At 34.8% G+C, this 17,019-nt stretch overlaps 1 protein-coding gene across 8 annotated transcripts in view; it reads left to right on the top strand.

The window, feature by feature from the left end:
- LOC120630800 (NAD kinase-like) overlaps positions 1-12,639 on the top strand; it is a 57,810-nt gene extending 45,171 nt beyond the window's left edge. For 6 of the 8 annotated variants that reach the window (XM_039900085.1, XM_039900087.1, XM_039900083.1 and 3 more), the window contains 6 exons: positions 4,503-4,697; positions 5,067-5,169; positions 5,370-5,567; positions 6,832-6,989; positions 8,995-9,077; positions 12,182-12,639. In XM_039900085.1, coding sequence (XP_039756019.1) covers positions 4,503-4,697; positions 5,067-5,169; positions 5,370-5,567; positions 6,832-6,989; positions 8,995-9,077; positions 12,182-12,395 — 951 coding nt within the window. In that variant the 3' untranslated portion in view covers positions 12,396-12,639. Of the gene's footprint in view, positions 1-4,502; positions 4,698-5,066; positions 5,170-5,369; positions 5,568-6,831; positions 6,990-8,994; positions 9,078-10,485; positions 10,569-12,181 lie in introns of all 8 variants that reach the window. The other 2 variants (XM_039900084.1, XM_039900089.1) reach the window with 2 other exon arrangements.
- Positions 12,640-17,019: the final 4,380 nt, after the last annotated feature.

Genomic DNA, 17,019 nt, shown 5'->3' with positions numbered 1-17,019 from the left:
TCTGATGTCTCGTGAGGTTTTAGCGAAGAAATTCCCGGGTAAGTTTTTTGTAGGCTCTTCTTAGACCAGGGCGCGTCCAGGACCCTCCAAGCTTTACGTTTAAGTTAACGAATGTTGTGATGGAAACATGTATTTATGAACGATCCATAAGTGCATGCATGTAGGCCCTCATGAATATACAACGTGTAACGGAATTATGATATACTGTTAAAGGGTGCATAAGTTATTCAGAAGGAATCATTATATCAAAAATATATCAAAAGAAGCATATTTATTTCCATTACAAACTAATTCAACAACATTCTAAGTGCTTACTTATGAAAACCCTCTTGAAGATAAAAGACCGACACGTGCATAGTACCTACGCTATGCGACGCGTGATAAAGTGATAGGAGTCACTTGATTTTACTTTTGCATGTGATGTTAGGACTGTATCAGATTTCTTTCAGCAAAAACTATGGAAACGGTTTACTCACAAACTATTAGCGTTTCAGTTTCACAGATAAGTTGCAGAGACCATAAATCCATATTGCGGAATCCATGATATATTATGAAAATTAAGCTCAATTTGCTATACTCCGTGAAAACAGGAGTGTATGTATGGTGTAATTTGTAATTTATAATTTAATTTTAATGAATTCAATCCTTTTACTCCAAACCAAACAGATTTTCGGCAATGTACCCTCTACACACGTTTCGCTCCGAAACCGGAGCATCCTCAGGAGATCGATCCTTCTTTAAAATTGAATAATTATTCACTGTAGATGAATAAGAGTATAGCAAAATAAGCTTAATTTTCATAAGTAGCGATTATAGCTGTTTCCAAGGTAAGTATCTAAATCTAACAATACCATATTAAAACGAGTAGAAATAAATATGGTGAAAACGGTAAACGATACGTAAATTACTTATAATAAAATTTACAACGTTGTGTTAGATTGGAAGTGCCGTAAATTTTAATAACAAGGCGCGCCCTCTCTCCAATGAAATATTGATACGGAATTTATTGGGCTAATGGTTTGGCTCGAGCTCGCTCAATTTTGTTTATTTCACAAGCACCGCTAGGATAAATTGCCTTTTAATCCTATATTATGTAACATAATTTATGTTTCCCTTAATCAAGGGGCAATATCGCCTCTTGCGTAATGGAATCGATATTAGACTATAAAGAAAAGAGATTATTATCAACCTTCAGCTATAACTAGGCGAATGATCACCGTAGACGTGTAATAAGAATGTTTTTTTTTTTTTTTATATTCTTAGAAGCAGAGACAGTAGGCAGATTTAACAGAGGAAGATTTTTTCCAGTTATATCCATGATACTGTGTATTTAAGCATTTGGACAGCTGTTTTTTTTGCACAAATGTCCTGAGATATGAGCGATACCAACTACTCCAGCTCATAATGATAGGCAAAGTAGAGGACAAACGACGCGTTTGATGGCGAAAGAAGTCCTGGTCTTTGCAGACATAAATTTCGGTTTTCATTTACACGTTCTATAATTTGAATTTGAAACTTTGCCCCGATGCCTATGCCTGTCTCCAGAAAGAAAGCTAAAACCTAACCTAATTGAGAACTTTAATTCCCCATTCCACCCGTCAAGGTTTCAATTATTTTTAAAAACTGAAAAACACGTGTTTCTTTTTTTTTGTCTTCTTCTCCTTCTTTTTGTGATGTCCACTACTTGAGGTTTGCTGTCAGTCCAGCGAACTTCTCGCAGTCGTGCGCCAAGCGACACCATTTTTACACTCTAACGATGTATCTCCATTCACGGATGTTGCGCAGCCAGGACTTCTTTCGCCATCAAACGCGTCGTTTGTCCTCTACTTTGCCTATCATTATGAGCTGGAGTAGTTGGTATCGCTCATATCTCAGGACATTTGTGCAAAAAAAACAGCTGTCCAAATGCTTAAATACACAGTATCATGGATATAACTGGAAAAAATCTTCCTCTGTTAAATCTGCCTACTGTCTCTGCTTCTAAGAATATAAAAAAAAAAAAAAACATTCTTATTACACGTCTACGGTGATCATTCGCCTAGTTATAGCTGAAGGTTGATAATAATCTCTTTTCTTTATAGTCTAATATCGATTCCATTACGCAAGAGGCGATATTGCCCCTTGATTAAGGGAAACATAAATTATGTTACATAATATAGGATTAAAAGGCAATTTATCCTAGCGGTGCTTGTGAAATAAACAAAATTGAGCGAGCTCGAGCCAAACCATTAGCCCAATAAATTCCGTATCAATATTTCATTGGAGAGAGGGCGCGCCTTGTTATTAAAATTTACGGCACTTCCAATCTAACACAACGTTGTAAATTTTATTATAAGTAATTTACGTATCGTTTACCGTTTTCACCATATTTATTTCTACTCGTTTTAATATGGTATTGTTAGATTTAGATACTTACCTTGGAAACAGCTATAATCGCTACTTATGAAAATTAAGCTTATTTTGCTATACTCTTATTCATCTACAGTGAATAATTATTCAATTTTAAAGAAGGATCGATCTCCTGAGGATGCTCCGGTTTCGGAGCGAAACGTGTGTAGAGGGTACATTGCCAAAAATCTGTTTGGTTTGGAGTAAAAGGATTGAATTCATTAAAATTAAATTATAAATTACAAATTACACCATACATACACTCCTGTTTTCACGGAGTATAGCAAATCGAGCTTAATTTTCATAATATATCATGGATTCCGCAATAGCTAATATTATAACCAATATTCTGTTCAGCAACTGGTAATTGTGTGACAAAATTTGGCAAAGATTGGTACTTTTTACACCGAAATAGCGACCCTGGACCGTTTTCATGAAAAAAACATCTACCAACTAATACTATAAATGCGAAGGTGCGTCCGTTTGTTTATTAACCTATATGTAACCAACGTTCGTCTCAATCACTGCACTGCACTGTATGACAATTTTGAAACTGAGATAGCTTGCGTTCTAGAGACGGGCATACGATATTTTTTACCGCGAGCAAGCGACCTAGAAGCATTCTCGTCGGATGTATCAATAACGATTCCCGAGACCAAAAATTTCAATCTGATAGATTGCACTCTGGGGACAAATAGATGGATTACTTTGAAGGAGAATTTTTAAAACACAAACAACAGATGAAGTCAGGGGGCTACAATTAGTATATAAAATTCATCGACTGACAGCAAAAGTAATTCATAAGAATAGTATGACGCGTCGACTAAATTTGGCTCAATGGGACACGCGATTTTGCGAACAATAAATTAGTATAAAAAGTTGAACAAAGTGAGTAGGTTTCCGATTGTCAAATTGCTGTTTCTAAACACGGCTCAAAGAATCCTATATAGACAAGGCTGTTTTTATAAATGTTTATTCACAACAATGAAGTATTTAATTACAAAAAAGCTACTCTACGATTTAAAAAAAGTTAGGTTTATGTGGCACATTAACAATTCAGAAGTACCGTATAGTGTAGTAAAAAATAATCAAAAAAAAAATATTTTTGTGCTAATTTGTGGCACCTAGAACTGGTACCTATTAAAGTTGCGTCAAAACAGGTAATTTATTAAATTTATCGTCATACATTTTTAACTTCATAAACTTACTACCTTTCCTTCCTACTACATACCATCATTTGTTTACAAAAAACATGAGACTTTCTATTGCACATTATAAATAACATTTTTCTTATGAAACTCATAAAATCACATCCTACTTTCTAATGTCCACCATCAAGGAACACCTCTACGTTGCTTTTTATCAGATGCGGTTGCGAACCTTAATCTATTCCACAATACTAAATTCAAAATTCATTTATTTCAAGAAGGACAAGAAGCCGGCGAGAAAATCAGCTGTTGCTCTTACAACAACATAATTTTATAGTTTAACAATCATTTTTCTATCATCTGAGAGATTAAAGCGGAGCGGCGCGGTCTGCTTCTAAGTAGCCTTATCATTGGGAAATTCATCATTGTGTAGTTCAAAATTAATAAATAGGACACTCAATACGTCAAATTTGAGTAGATAATCATCATCGTCATCTCATTAGCGGCCCACTACAGGGCACGGTTCTCCTCCTCAGAAAGAGAAAGGTTAAGGCCGTAGTCCACCACGCTAGCCAAATGCAAATAGGCAGACTTCACATGCCTTTTAAGAACGTTATGCATTACTCTCAGTACCTTTGTTTCCTCACGATGTTTTCCTTCACCGTTAAAGCTTTACATAACTCCTAAAAGTTAAGAGTTGTGTGCCGGAGATCGAAACTGGTCTCCCAAAAGGGAGCCCGAAGCCTACTAGGCTATCATTGCTTCATCATCAACCGATAGACTCCAATCTCCAATCTCCAGAGTTCCAAATTACACGGTTCTGTGCCGCTTGGATCCAGGGGCTACCTGCGACGCATTTAATGTCGTCTGTCCACCTCGTTGAGGGTCGACCAACGCTGCGCTTACAAGTTCGGGGCTGCCATTCCAGCACCTTATCATTGCTTAGATATAATTTCTTAATTCCAGGACAAAAGCATGGTGGTGTTCGTCGAAGCGGCAGTTTTAGATGACACGCTGCTCAAGGAGTACGGCGACTTCTCATCGGTGAGGGAACGTCTTATGACGTTCCGCGCCGGCACAGATGATCTCACTGACAAGATTGATTTTATAATCTGCCTCGGAGGGGACGGCACGCTGTTACATGCCAGTTCCTTATTCCAGGTATGAACTTCTTTTCCTTTTCACAATACCTTTCACATATCATGCTTTCTTCTTAATCGAATATAGACTTGTTTTGGTTTTCGAATATCTATTATCCAAGGATAATATGTACGTATGTATGTGTTGCTGAAGATGACAATTGTTTGTGTAAAAGATTTGTCTGACAAAGATTTGTGTATTTAATTTAATGTAAATTGAGATATAAAGCGCCAGTCATTATCATCATCACGATCCCTGGAAGTGTCAAAAAGAAAAGGCAATTTAAATTCAACAACAAACAAGCTACCTATTAGTTTAAAAAGTAAGGCGGTCAAGAGGCACGATGCATCATGTAACCTATTATTCTAATGATAGATTTTATTCTTCCAGCAATCTGTGCCACCAGTGATGGCATTCCATTTGGGATCGTTGGGTTTCCTCACCCCATTCGAGTTCAACAATTTCCAGGATCAAGTTATGAATGTTTTGGAGGGTAAGCTGAGTTTAATTAAATGTTAAATAACTATTCACTATTCTCGGAAGGCGGATTGGATCGGCTCGCGTGTTAGCTCTCTTATATTAAAACCATAAGACTAATCGTCTTGTATGCAGCATTTTACTGTAGGGTAGTAACTCTTTTCGACCAAGACCTCCCACCAGACCAAATTTTTACTGATTTTTCTCCTTTTCAAGGTCACGCAGCATTGACGTTAAGGTCGCGTCTCCAATGCGTGGTGCTCCGGAAGACAACTGAGGACGGTAAAGACAAGAAGAAGCCCACAACGATACTCGTGCTCAATGAGGTGGTGGTGGACAGAGGGCCTTCCCCCTACCTCTCCAATATTGATCTCTTCCTCGATGGAAAACACATTACGTCTGTACAGGGCGACGGTGAGTTTTTTTAACTAGCCTATAATCAGTAAATTAAAATCCCAGTTGTTGCTTACAGTAATGATGCAGGAAGAGTCAAAAAGAAACGACATATAAAATTTGTATAGATAGTTTTACATATAACTTCATAGCTCAACATTAACTAGACTGTGAGATGGTGATAACAAGAAAAAAAAACCTGGCTAAGTTTGTTGTGGGCTCTTCTTAGACCAGGGCGCGTTTGGAACCCTCCTAGCTTTAGTTTTAAGTTAACGAATGCAGTTATCACCATCACTAACATTAGTGTAATATTTTAAATGTATGAACGCTTCATAAGTGCCTGTAATAAGGTCTACATGAAGAAAATATTTTTGAATTCGAATTTGAATTATAGTATATAGTATTTATAAATTTCATAAAAAATATTATTAATTTGATATTTCCTCAAAATGTAGTTAAAACACTATAAAAATTTGTTTACATATTACAGAAGACTTTTTGTGCCGATCGATTGTTCGTTGAGATGGTGTTGTGTACACATAGCGTGGAATAAGGGAAAAAGAAGAAGATATGAAAAAATATATAGATATAAATTACATGCATGCATGCAAAAAAAACTATATAGTCTCTAAGAGTAACTAAATACATTCAGTGACAGCCATAGACAACAAAAATAGTGTCTTGCCTTTGGAAATAAACCGTATTTGGTACATTCTCGAAACTATATTTTTTATATCGCCATTCCAGCACCTTTGAACCGGTTCTCCGAGCTATGTGCCCGTCCATTCCCGTTTCTGCTTTCCGACTCGCTTAACTCTGGTTCTCCTACGGATCTCCTCATTTCTAATTTGATCACGTAGAGATACTACAGTAGAAATGTACGCCAATGGTTCGGGAAAATCTTTGTTCCGTGCAGCTGTCCAGATAGCTTTAATGTTTGCCAACCTTCGATACTGCAAGGATACTCCGTAGTCGGCACTGCAAGAAGAGAAGAAGAGATACTCCCAACATTGCTCTCTCAATCGCTCGCTGAGTGACTCTAAGCCCTCTTACGAGGCCCATAGTAAGCGATTATTAACATCGTAAGCAATTAGGTTGACCACGAAAAACGTTAAAAAGAGGCGGGAAAAAAACACGTACGTTGCGTCATTGTGTACCCGCCAAGGATTACTGCAACGCTCATTTTCAGTAGAGACCTAAAAAAAATAAAACAAAAAACATAACAGGTTTGCTTAGCAATTTATCAACAAATGCTTCATTTTGAAAAGGCAACGTTTGTTAACAGGTTTAATAGTATCAACGCCGACGGGTAGCACAGCGTACGCCGTGGCTGCGGGTGCCAGTATGATCCATCCGTCAGTTCCCGCGATCATGGTGACACCAATCTGCCCGCACTCACTCTCATTCAGGCCGATAGTCGTACCGGCTGGAGTGGAGCTCAAGGTAACTAAACTGCGCTCGTATACAATCCTTGTCTTATCCTATCTATAAACGTGGCACAACGTCGAAATTGTTACGCAGTGTTTTGTCACACTTCAACTGACAGCACCTATGAAATGTCAGAGCATAAAAAAAAGCAGCACTACTACAGACTACATACTTAAAATACCGCATTACTACCACAACGCTATACCACGTTAATTGGTATAGGGTTAAAGCCTTATCATAAAAAGTGGCATAACGTCGAAATCGTTATCACGTGTTTTTTTTTAACCTCTGTCATTTGAAAAGTACCTACTGCGTATTGAAGGTGAACAAAACACTGCAATACTATTCCGACGTTATGTCACGTTTATTTATAAGGCCCTTATGGAGCATTCTTTATTATATTCGAAAAAACTAAATTTCGAAAATGGAGATTGCTATAGTCGTAAAAATGTAATAGGCCCGTTTTGACATTTGTGCAAGACGAATGTAACTTGGAACGAAACTGAAAGAAACAAAAGAAGAAAGTGTTTTAAAAAATACGTAAATTTTTTTGGGACGTTAAATAATACGAAAGAATATATCGCGAGTATTCTTTTTACGCTAACTTCATAGTAGCATGCAATTTATAATTGTTGCGACACGTTCCGAAAACAGTTACGTTCTCAGTCTTTTTTTTTTTATACTAGAGCTGTAACCATTTTTTTACTGAATATCGAAATTAAATATTGTGTAGTTATTTTTACTGCAACGAATGAGCTTGGTTCTCAAAATGGGTTCTAAATAATGAGTCTGAGTTGATGTATCTGACCAAGCGGCACATGACTGAAGCGTCCCCGCGCGCACTGCGCAGTTTTTCGTTCCTCATCTTGTAAAGTTGACTGTGCGCTCGTTTAAGTTTGATATATATTGTTTACTATTACGTTAACTATGGCTCTTCTATTTTGGACATTAATTTAAACATAGTGATTTGACTCGATTTTTGTGTTTGTTGTTATATAGTACTAACTCTGTTTCAACATGTTGAAAAGTGGACGTATAATCAACAGCCAGTCACGCGTATTGGTTGTGAAGTTAAAGGAATACTTTGAACGAACGAACACTTTACAATTCATAATAATATCAATCCAGTACTGATACAAACTTGAATTGATTTATCGTGAGTATCGAGTACAGAGTCTTATGGTTCCATAACTAGTTACGTCGCGATGACAAATGTCAAAACGGGCCTATTACATTTTTACGACTATAGTGACTTTCGTCCGCATTAATACAAATGTTATATAGTAATTTTTAAAGTTCCCGCAGGAATTAGTATAATCTAATTCTAGACGAAGATGGTATGAAAAAATATTTTCGAACATTTTCGACAGACGGGAAAAAAAAATCCCGAGACCTCTTTCGAGGATCCTCATTCGAACAAGCTTACCTAGACCACCGAGGCAGTAAATCTGTCCATCATCATTTTGTCAACCAATCTACTGGACATCTAGGTCTAAAAGTAAAAAATAAAAAGATCTAGGTATTTTATATGGAGTTCCAAATACCACGGTATTTTGCCACTTGGGACTTGCTTATTATCATCCGTCCATCTCTAATTGAGGTCGCCAGTCCAGCGGCTTGGGACACCAACGTCAGTGGCGTGCACTTCGTACATTCACAAAAGCACTTCCTACCCTAAAATTTATATATCACTCGTATAGTAGCAGAATTTTTGGCGTTTTTACCCATCTTTCCAATGTATGCATACCCTGGTAAGAAGCCCAGTGCACGCTACTGACGTCGTCCATCGGTTTTCCGAACTTTGCCCAGCACATTGCTACTTTTATCTCCTCATTCCTGATTCGATCATGTGGAGATACTCTAAGCATAGCTCTCTCCATCGCCCGCTGAGTGAATCCTGAGCGTTTTTATGAGACCATAGTTAGCGAGCAAGTTTCGGAGTCATAAGTCCACACTGGCACTGGTCCGAAGACTGGTCTTCCGGCACCAGATCACGTTAATACAGTAACTGACCTTTTAGATTGCCTTATCGCCCGACGCCAGAAATGCGATGTGGGTATCTTTCGACGGCCGCAATCGACAAGCATTGCAACACGGAGATAGGTACTTGTTACCAGCAGTTATATTGCATACAATTATAACGCATTCTAACCCTTTAGCTAGCTTGCAATGCTTTTAAATAAATCAGAAATTAAGCTCTTTTCGTAGATTTATGGTCGGTCATTTTTTTTTTACCCGTTTTATAATGTAAACAATCTTTTTGTTAATTTTTTGTGTTAACTTCAATAGTTTAAACTGCTAAGATGACAATAAAAACACATATAGAGAAAAGGTTTTTGTTTTTTTGTGTTTTTATTTATTTTATCATAATTGTGTTTTTATGATTTTTAAACAGATTGTTTACATTATAAGACAAGTAAGAAATAATGTGAGTGTAACAGTTTGCTTTTAAACAGTTTTAAATGACAATTCGTTTGTTGTGGGCTTCTTATTAGCCCAGGGCGCGTTTGGAACAATCTTAGCTTTAGTTTTAAGTGAACGTATGTATTTATCACCAACATCGCACTACGACGTACCTAAATATTTGTATGTAGTGTACGCATCAAAAGTCATTTTTTTTGCCTTTTTAAATCAAGAAATATTTAAGCATGGAATATTATCAAAAGATTGATGACTACTTTTAGTTTTGACATTTAGTTTAAAATGTGTTTAGAACTTTTAGATATACTTTATTTTTTTGCCAATGAACAGATTCGCAATAATTTGTAAAGATCAAAACATTCAATTTAAATAACTCTTTCGGCTACCTATGTAGGATAAAATCTATAACGCTTGCTTAGCCGTATCTCAGTAAAATGGAGACATGAGTCCTTGTTAGGTCCTAGGTTGACCTTCTGGTCTGACATAAATCTGTCGCGTTATAGCTTTGCATGAATAATGTCAAAGTGCGTGTCAAAAAAAAGGACAGAAGATCTCTCATTTTAGGCCCAAGAGATAAACAAAAAATATTCTTTACGTCTTCTTTATTTACGCAAAATAATAACCCTGCCCACTTTACCAAAGGTAAAATGGTAGAAATTGCCTCTAGGTATTAGGTTTCGCCTATGTACATGTTTCTGATTATATTTTGCAATAAAGAATTTTAATAAATAAACATACAAAGATCGCATGTAAACTCAATTTTTTCTGACTTTTCTTAGTATGTAAACATCATTATTTCATAACTTTTCAATGTAAAGTGTGTTTTAAAATCAGACATTAAACTAATGTGTTGAAATAAATAAAAATAAATATAGTAATCTTGAATTTATAGGTTTAGTATTTTTTTATATTTTCAAAACGTTGTTTACATCAATCGAGTAGACATTTTTTTTTCTTTTTTTGCATTCAAACCAAGAATTACCATTGCATTCAGTTTACTTTGGATTGTTGGATTTGCCAGAGCAAAAATAATTTTATTCATCATTTCACCACTATACCAAGGTTTCTAAAATACGCGAGCTTGTTTCAGATAAAACTAAGCCTAGAAGCCCATAACAAGGCGAGCGTCTCGTTTGATGGACGGTCACAATTGATACTCACGGCTGGTGATAGGTAATAAATAACAATTGATCTAAGTGTTGTCATTCACGGGTTCTAAAAGATTCATTTTACGAAACATCAAAACGATGGGCATGGTTGTTTGGTGAAAAATTCGCATTAACATTCGTAAACATTGTTACATTTGTTATTTTTGTGACCTTCTAAAAACGCAAGATCTTCTAATACTCTAGAAGTCATACTATTTTAAAAATACTACCTCAAAATTACGGTTGTTCAGCGATAAAATAAATCATTGTGTAAAAAAAAAAAAAAGTTTACTCAACCACCCATTAATGACATACCAAGTTTATACCGTGAAATACACAGATAATAATAAATCTACAAAAAGTAAAAAGTTGCGACCTTTGAGTCTTCCTATCCACTGACTTAATATGAGCATGTAGTTTGTAGATAAAGTCGACTGAATACTGGCTGAATCCACTACGATGCTTAACAAAAAAAGGAGAAATGCGAGTTAGTTCGATCTAAAACATGTGTAGTAAGAAATGGATGCATTTTGCTTTTAGGCGATGGTTTTCCACTTACCATCAAGTGGGCCGTGGGTCTGTTACTTATAACTATAATAAATATATACAGTTTTAGAACTGTAAATTCAGTATGGTTCAGTATTTGCGTACTATAGAATGACAGCATCCTTGTAGCCCGCGCCTTTATATAATAAGATTTACATCACATTCGTACAATATTCGCACTCCATATATACATATATATGTATATATATATATATATATATATACACATATATATATATTTTTTTTATTAATATAATGAACCAACGAGAAATATATTTTTCTAGGACAATAATAATTACAAACTAAAATGAATATTTACAATAAATATAAGTCCAAATCTCCGTAACTCCGTATATTGAATATCAAGCGAAAGAGATAGCATGACATCGGCAACCTTGTACACATTTTTTCTTTAATGGCGCAGGCATGTAGATACCAGCAGAAGCAAGTTATTGAGTGGTTTGATCTTTACATGTTATTCTATACATCGTAGCCTCGCAAAAAATAAATGCTGTGTATTAAACGGTTGTTTGCTCTGTTTGCACGTTTTGTATGTTTTTTTTTTATTGTTTATGCACGCTTTGCTTTTACTTGGTTATTGGGAGTTTTTGGTTTTTGGTATATTTTCTAAGGTTATGTGATGATTAATTTTGGTTGATTAGTTAAACTGGTTTATTTTTTATTTATTACAATTTATTCGATCATAATTTAATGCTTGACGGGAATTTTGACGCGTAACTTAAAAATTATGAACTCCCAAACTGATACAGCTGCATTAATATATTTGTCATAACAAACGTTGCTTATAAAATTACAGCATCGTTGCTTCAGATTTGATTCAGAGTCATCTTTTGTTTTTTTTTTCTTGAAGCAAAACCCTTTTCTTTACCTTTATAATGTCGATATTTAAAACTCTTTTCTTTATTTTAGTCTGTGATAGTGAAAATCTTTAAATTTTATCATATATAAATTTAATTTAATCTATTATATTATAAATTAGTAAATTCTCTGTGAATTTTGGTTATAAATTATCTTCTTATATAACACCAAAGATTAAATAGAAACTTACCTGTCAACTTTATTGTTTTATAGTCTGTACGTGACGACATCTGTGTACCCTGTGCCTTCGATATGCGCTCAGGATCAAATCTCGGATTGGTTTGACTCCCTCGGCGAATGCCTGCACTGGAACGTGAGAAAGAAACAGAAACAGATCGATGAACTCAGCGACTTAACCCACTCGTCCAGCGACACCCTAGAGGAGCTTGACGCCAACAATCACGAGGAAAGACCGTCGGACACGTGACCACAATTTTTAAGTGAACGATAGCTTCCGCCTAAATGCAAAGTGTGTAGCCATGCTTGGGCAGAGGTTCTTATCCCAAATAATACATACAGGGCCTGATTAAAAATGCGGCATAACGTTGGAATATCTACGCGGCGTTTTGTTTTAAATTCTGACATTTAAAAGGTGCTGCTCGGCTAGCATATGCAGGAGATAAATAAATGAATAAACTACTTAAATACACACATCGTCTTCTAGCCCCAAATTAAGCGTAGCTAGTGTTATGTTTACTAAGATGACTGATGAATATTATATATAATTTTGACTATGTGTGTATTTACGAAGTTTATTTATATTATTGCTCGGAGATTTCATAAAGCTGTGGGAGAAGATAATTATTTTGTCCTTTATTACTTTCCCAGGGAGAAAAATATCTCCTGGCCACTATAGCCGAGGCCCATTCAGCTCGTACAATCTTAATCGGCCAGGCTGAAGTCTCAGAGACGCTAGACAATGAACCATATACACATGTCACCTCAGACTTTTGAATTCCTGAAACCTACATATTGACCAACCTGTTACACAGATGTGATAAGAATCCTAAATCTTTACTTCTTTATTATAATATCGACATTCAAGACTGTCCTTTATGTATTTCTCGTTTTAATTTAGGTGACAAAATATACTTTTACCTTACCATTCCAACACTCGTAAAGTTTAAAGTTATTTTAATCAAAGTATTCGTTAATCATCAGTAATTTTCAACTGCTTACTACGCTTATAGCAGTGTTATTTTAAAATGAGTTTATTTGACAGCCCTTGACGTCCTAAAAAAAGTGTTACAATTTTCGAGGAAAAACGACAACCATATTGAAATAAAACTGGTTTAAGCGATGATAGTCAAGGTAATAAAGTTCACCTCTCTCATAGCAATTTCAATGACCTTATAATTACCACGGTGTTTCGACGACTTTGACTTAAATAATATAATAATAAAAATAGGAATAAACATAAATCCCAAATTAGGACCTACAAAGTCGTACAATCATCGAATTACTGAATTGGAAAGACCAACACAATCGTTTAATCATTTTGCAATAATTAAGTCTTAACTCTTTTTTGTATTCGCCCAAGGTCAGGTCCCTAACGTTTCTCAGAATTTAAATTCAACTTTTCAAGTTTGTTGTTACACATTTATTTAAAAATAATGTTATTTCATATTGTCCAGAATTTTAAAACGTTCATTTTAATGTATTTAATGCACGCGTTTGTGCAATATTGTGATAGTATGCAATGGTGCTAATTTCGTTCACTCCGCAAATCTTGGGTGCATAAGTAGTGCTATTATTTCTGTGGATACTTTCCACACCCCAATGTTCGGAGATTTGATCCATGGTATTATGAAAATTAAGCTTGATTTAAACAAAAAAGTTTTCGTGGATTATAGTAAATTAAGCTTAATTTTCATAATAGTAGAATAGTTCTAGCCAATCAGCAAACAATGCGATTGCCATATTGCGGCTGCAACTATTAAAAATCTAACCGAGATTTATGGAAAATTAAATACAAAACTTTACTAGACATGCGTAGTTGTAGAGTTGCTATCCTGAGTCCCATTTATTACGAATGGGATTGAGTTCATACAGTACTTATTACTTTTTTTTATGTATAAACCAATCGACAGTGCTGTGAAATCTGAGTATGCTTTGCAATAACCCTTTTTGATATTTGAATCCTTAGAATTTAAATTGTAATTCTTAAAATAACTGTGAGACAAAACTAAAACTAAAGAGACAGGACCAAAGTTTGTATATAATTAACAATGTTTTATAATTTTCATAAAATACAACCTAATCTGGATGTAAGTCTGCTTAAAACAATAAAATTTTCACTTTTTAGCTTCTACTCTGAGTTTTGAGGATAACTGAATTAGCACCAATATTAAATATGTAAAATATTATATATTTAAGAATTAAAAGAAATTTAACTATATTCTGTTAAGAAAAGAGCTAGACTGTGCTGCTACAGGTTTTATACCTAACAGGAATTCTCTGCCTTAATCGCTACAGAAATTTGTGAACAAATAGACATTCATTATCATTTTTTAAATATTAAATATATACTTCATATGTGAATACTGTAATATAATATTATCTCATAATCAAGTCATGGTTTCCTACGAGAGCGCCTAAGTTAAGTTCCGTAGAGAGTGGTATTTGACACGGAGAGAAAATAGGGGTGCCGCCATTTGCATGACGGCCATCTTTACGGTCCTGAAAAGCTTTGATTTTTATAGCTATGCAAGATTTATCAACTAAGAGTAGCGGATATGACGAAATTTCAACAGATTTTGGTGGAATATCCATCATCGCTAAAACTGGATAATAACCTTGTGTCTGGATAATAAAAGTTTCTACAAATATAGTTACGAAAAATAATGCTAGGTATGCATTATTTTCTTTAAATATACCGGATATAGTTTTCTTTAATGTTGTAGGTCTTATATACCATTTATTTCATTCACTTCTACGGAAAAAATTCAGAATTAATCATCTTACGTAACTTCGTTCTGCTCCGATATGTAGTCCCAATGAGTATAGTTGCATGTTTTTTTACAACCGCTATTTAAATGCTCGTAAGAAACCGTAGCTTTGAATATAAATGTAGCTGGTTTACATATTAAGAATCGGGTGCTACGTGAAACTATAAAGTGCCAACTTGAACTTTTTATAAGATGTAGTTAATGCACAAATGCTTTTTTTTTCATTAAGAGCAGTGAACGAAAAAAAACAGAAAAATTGTCACTCATTCAATCAGTACATATGCGCAAGCACCATGAATTGTATCGCAAAATACATGATTGTTGCTTCTGTATGTCATGCAGCACGGGACCAGCCCTGATTGGCTGGCAGTTAATCTGTCAGCAGTGTGACGGCGAACTAAGCGCATGCGGGGCACACTTCATAAGCCACTCCCACCGAGGCTATGCTTCCGTTAGGGGCCATTTTTGAGCAGTAGGTAGCATCTCCTTTTTTTTTTCGTTCGCTGATTTAGGGGCACTGCACGGATTCCTCGTTTATTTATGGTGGCTGGAAAGTGGAAGCGTCGACTTTTAATGTACAAAGTATCAAGTAATAACTGTTCTCATAGATTTTCTTGAAATATATAATTCACAAACAATTCTACATACGTTACGTTAATCCAAACGAAATGTTTTTTAATACGCGGGGGCTGCCAGTTACCTGCGGTTTGAACGCGTTTTGTATTTCTTGTACTATCAGTACATATTATCTTACACATTTTTAGTTTTATACGATCAAAGGTTTGCGCGCTCAAGAGCTAGCATGTGCCTAAGTACAACAGTGTCTTCTCTATTAATATATCTCAATGGTGCCAATGCATTTGTACATACATCTATAAACTAAACTTATGTTACGAACTGAAATAGGTCTAAAAAATAGTGCCATCTAATTCTACTTGGACTGTTATGAAAAAGACAGAAACTACTGTTAGACCTGTCATTTTACTTTCGTTTAGAGATTTGTGTACGAATTGGAACCAATGCTTTACACATGCTTGTATACCCGAATTAATTGTGAATTATAATTAAATGTATTATTTAGATTAATATTTGGTCTCCGCTGCGCCTACTTACTATAGAAAACCATATATAAATATTACGCCGAAATCGGTGTATTTTTACTTACTATTTAAAACAAATTTTCCCATTATTTTCTCAAAAGTTAGAAAAATTGAGACCAATCTAAGTACTATTATGTTCAGACATTTGATTTGTCGACACTTAAACATCACAGGTGTTTATTTTTTTAATAGTTCTATTAATTTATTTTCTCCCGCTACAATATTATAAATTGAAAAAAAATACAATTATATTGGATTTGTTATGGTATTTTTATGCAAATGATTGGTTATCGTGTGAATTGTTTTGTTTAGTTTTAAAATATGACGTATGGCAATGTTTTAGCAAGAATTATACAAATTTAACTATTGGTAATTATGGTTTTATTTATACATTTCTGGTCGAGAAATGAAGGCCATAAAATAATTAGGTAATCCTTTTGAATTGGTTGATCTTTCATATCTGATAAGCAATTTTAGCATGAGTAGAAACAGAGTTGACCTTTAGGTCCTATACTTCATCTTAGTCCTACATACGTATGTTTCCTTGGGAAATAGCAGCCTATCACTTCTCGGCGCATACCGAGTCGTTTCAATTTTCAATAGTAGTTTCATAGTAATTGTATCCTCTGGATACGAAATCTGACTACTTCTCATTTAGTCTTAAATTAAAATTAGTGCTTAAATATAAGCATAATTTTTTTTTTTATTTTTTTTACAGCGTTTAGTGTACCCAAAAACATGCTTTAAAATATATTTTTAAAATTGCCGCATAAACAGTGTCTTCAAACCTGCCGGCATATGTGTGTAAATAAAGCAATCGAAAGAACAGATTGCTTTTTAAAATCTTTCAAATGATGGAAGTCAGATTTATATAAAATCATAAATTAATTTGATTTAACTAAAATATTTATTGCATAATCGTATAATGTTACGAACAATTTATTCATATATATATATATATTAACCGGACACTTATTTAAATATCAATAAGTACGGTTAAATT

The sequence above is a fragment of the Pararge aegeria genome, chromosome 17 (assembly GCF_905163445.1).
Source record: "Pararge aegeria chromosome 17, ilParAegt1.1, whole genome shotgun sequence".
In the NCBI taxonomy this organism is placed as follows: Eukaryota; Metazoa; Arthropoda; class Insecta; order Lepidoptera; family Nymphalidae; genus Pararge; species Pararge aegeria.
Note: the sequence above shows the minus strand (reverse complement) of the source record. Positions and strands in the feature narration are given on the sequence as shown.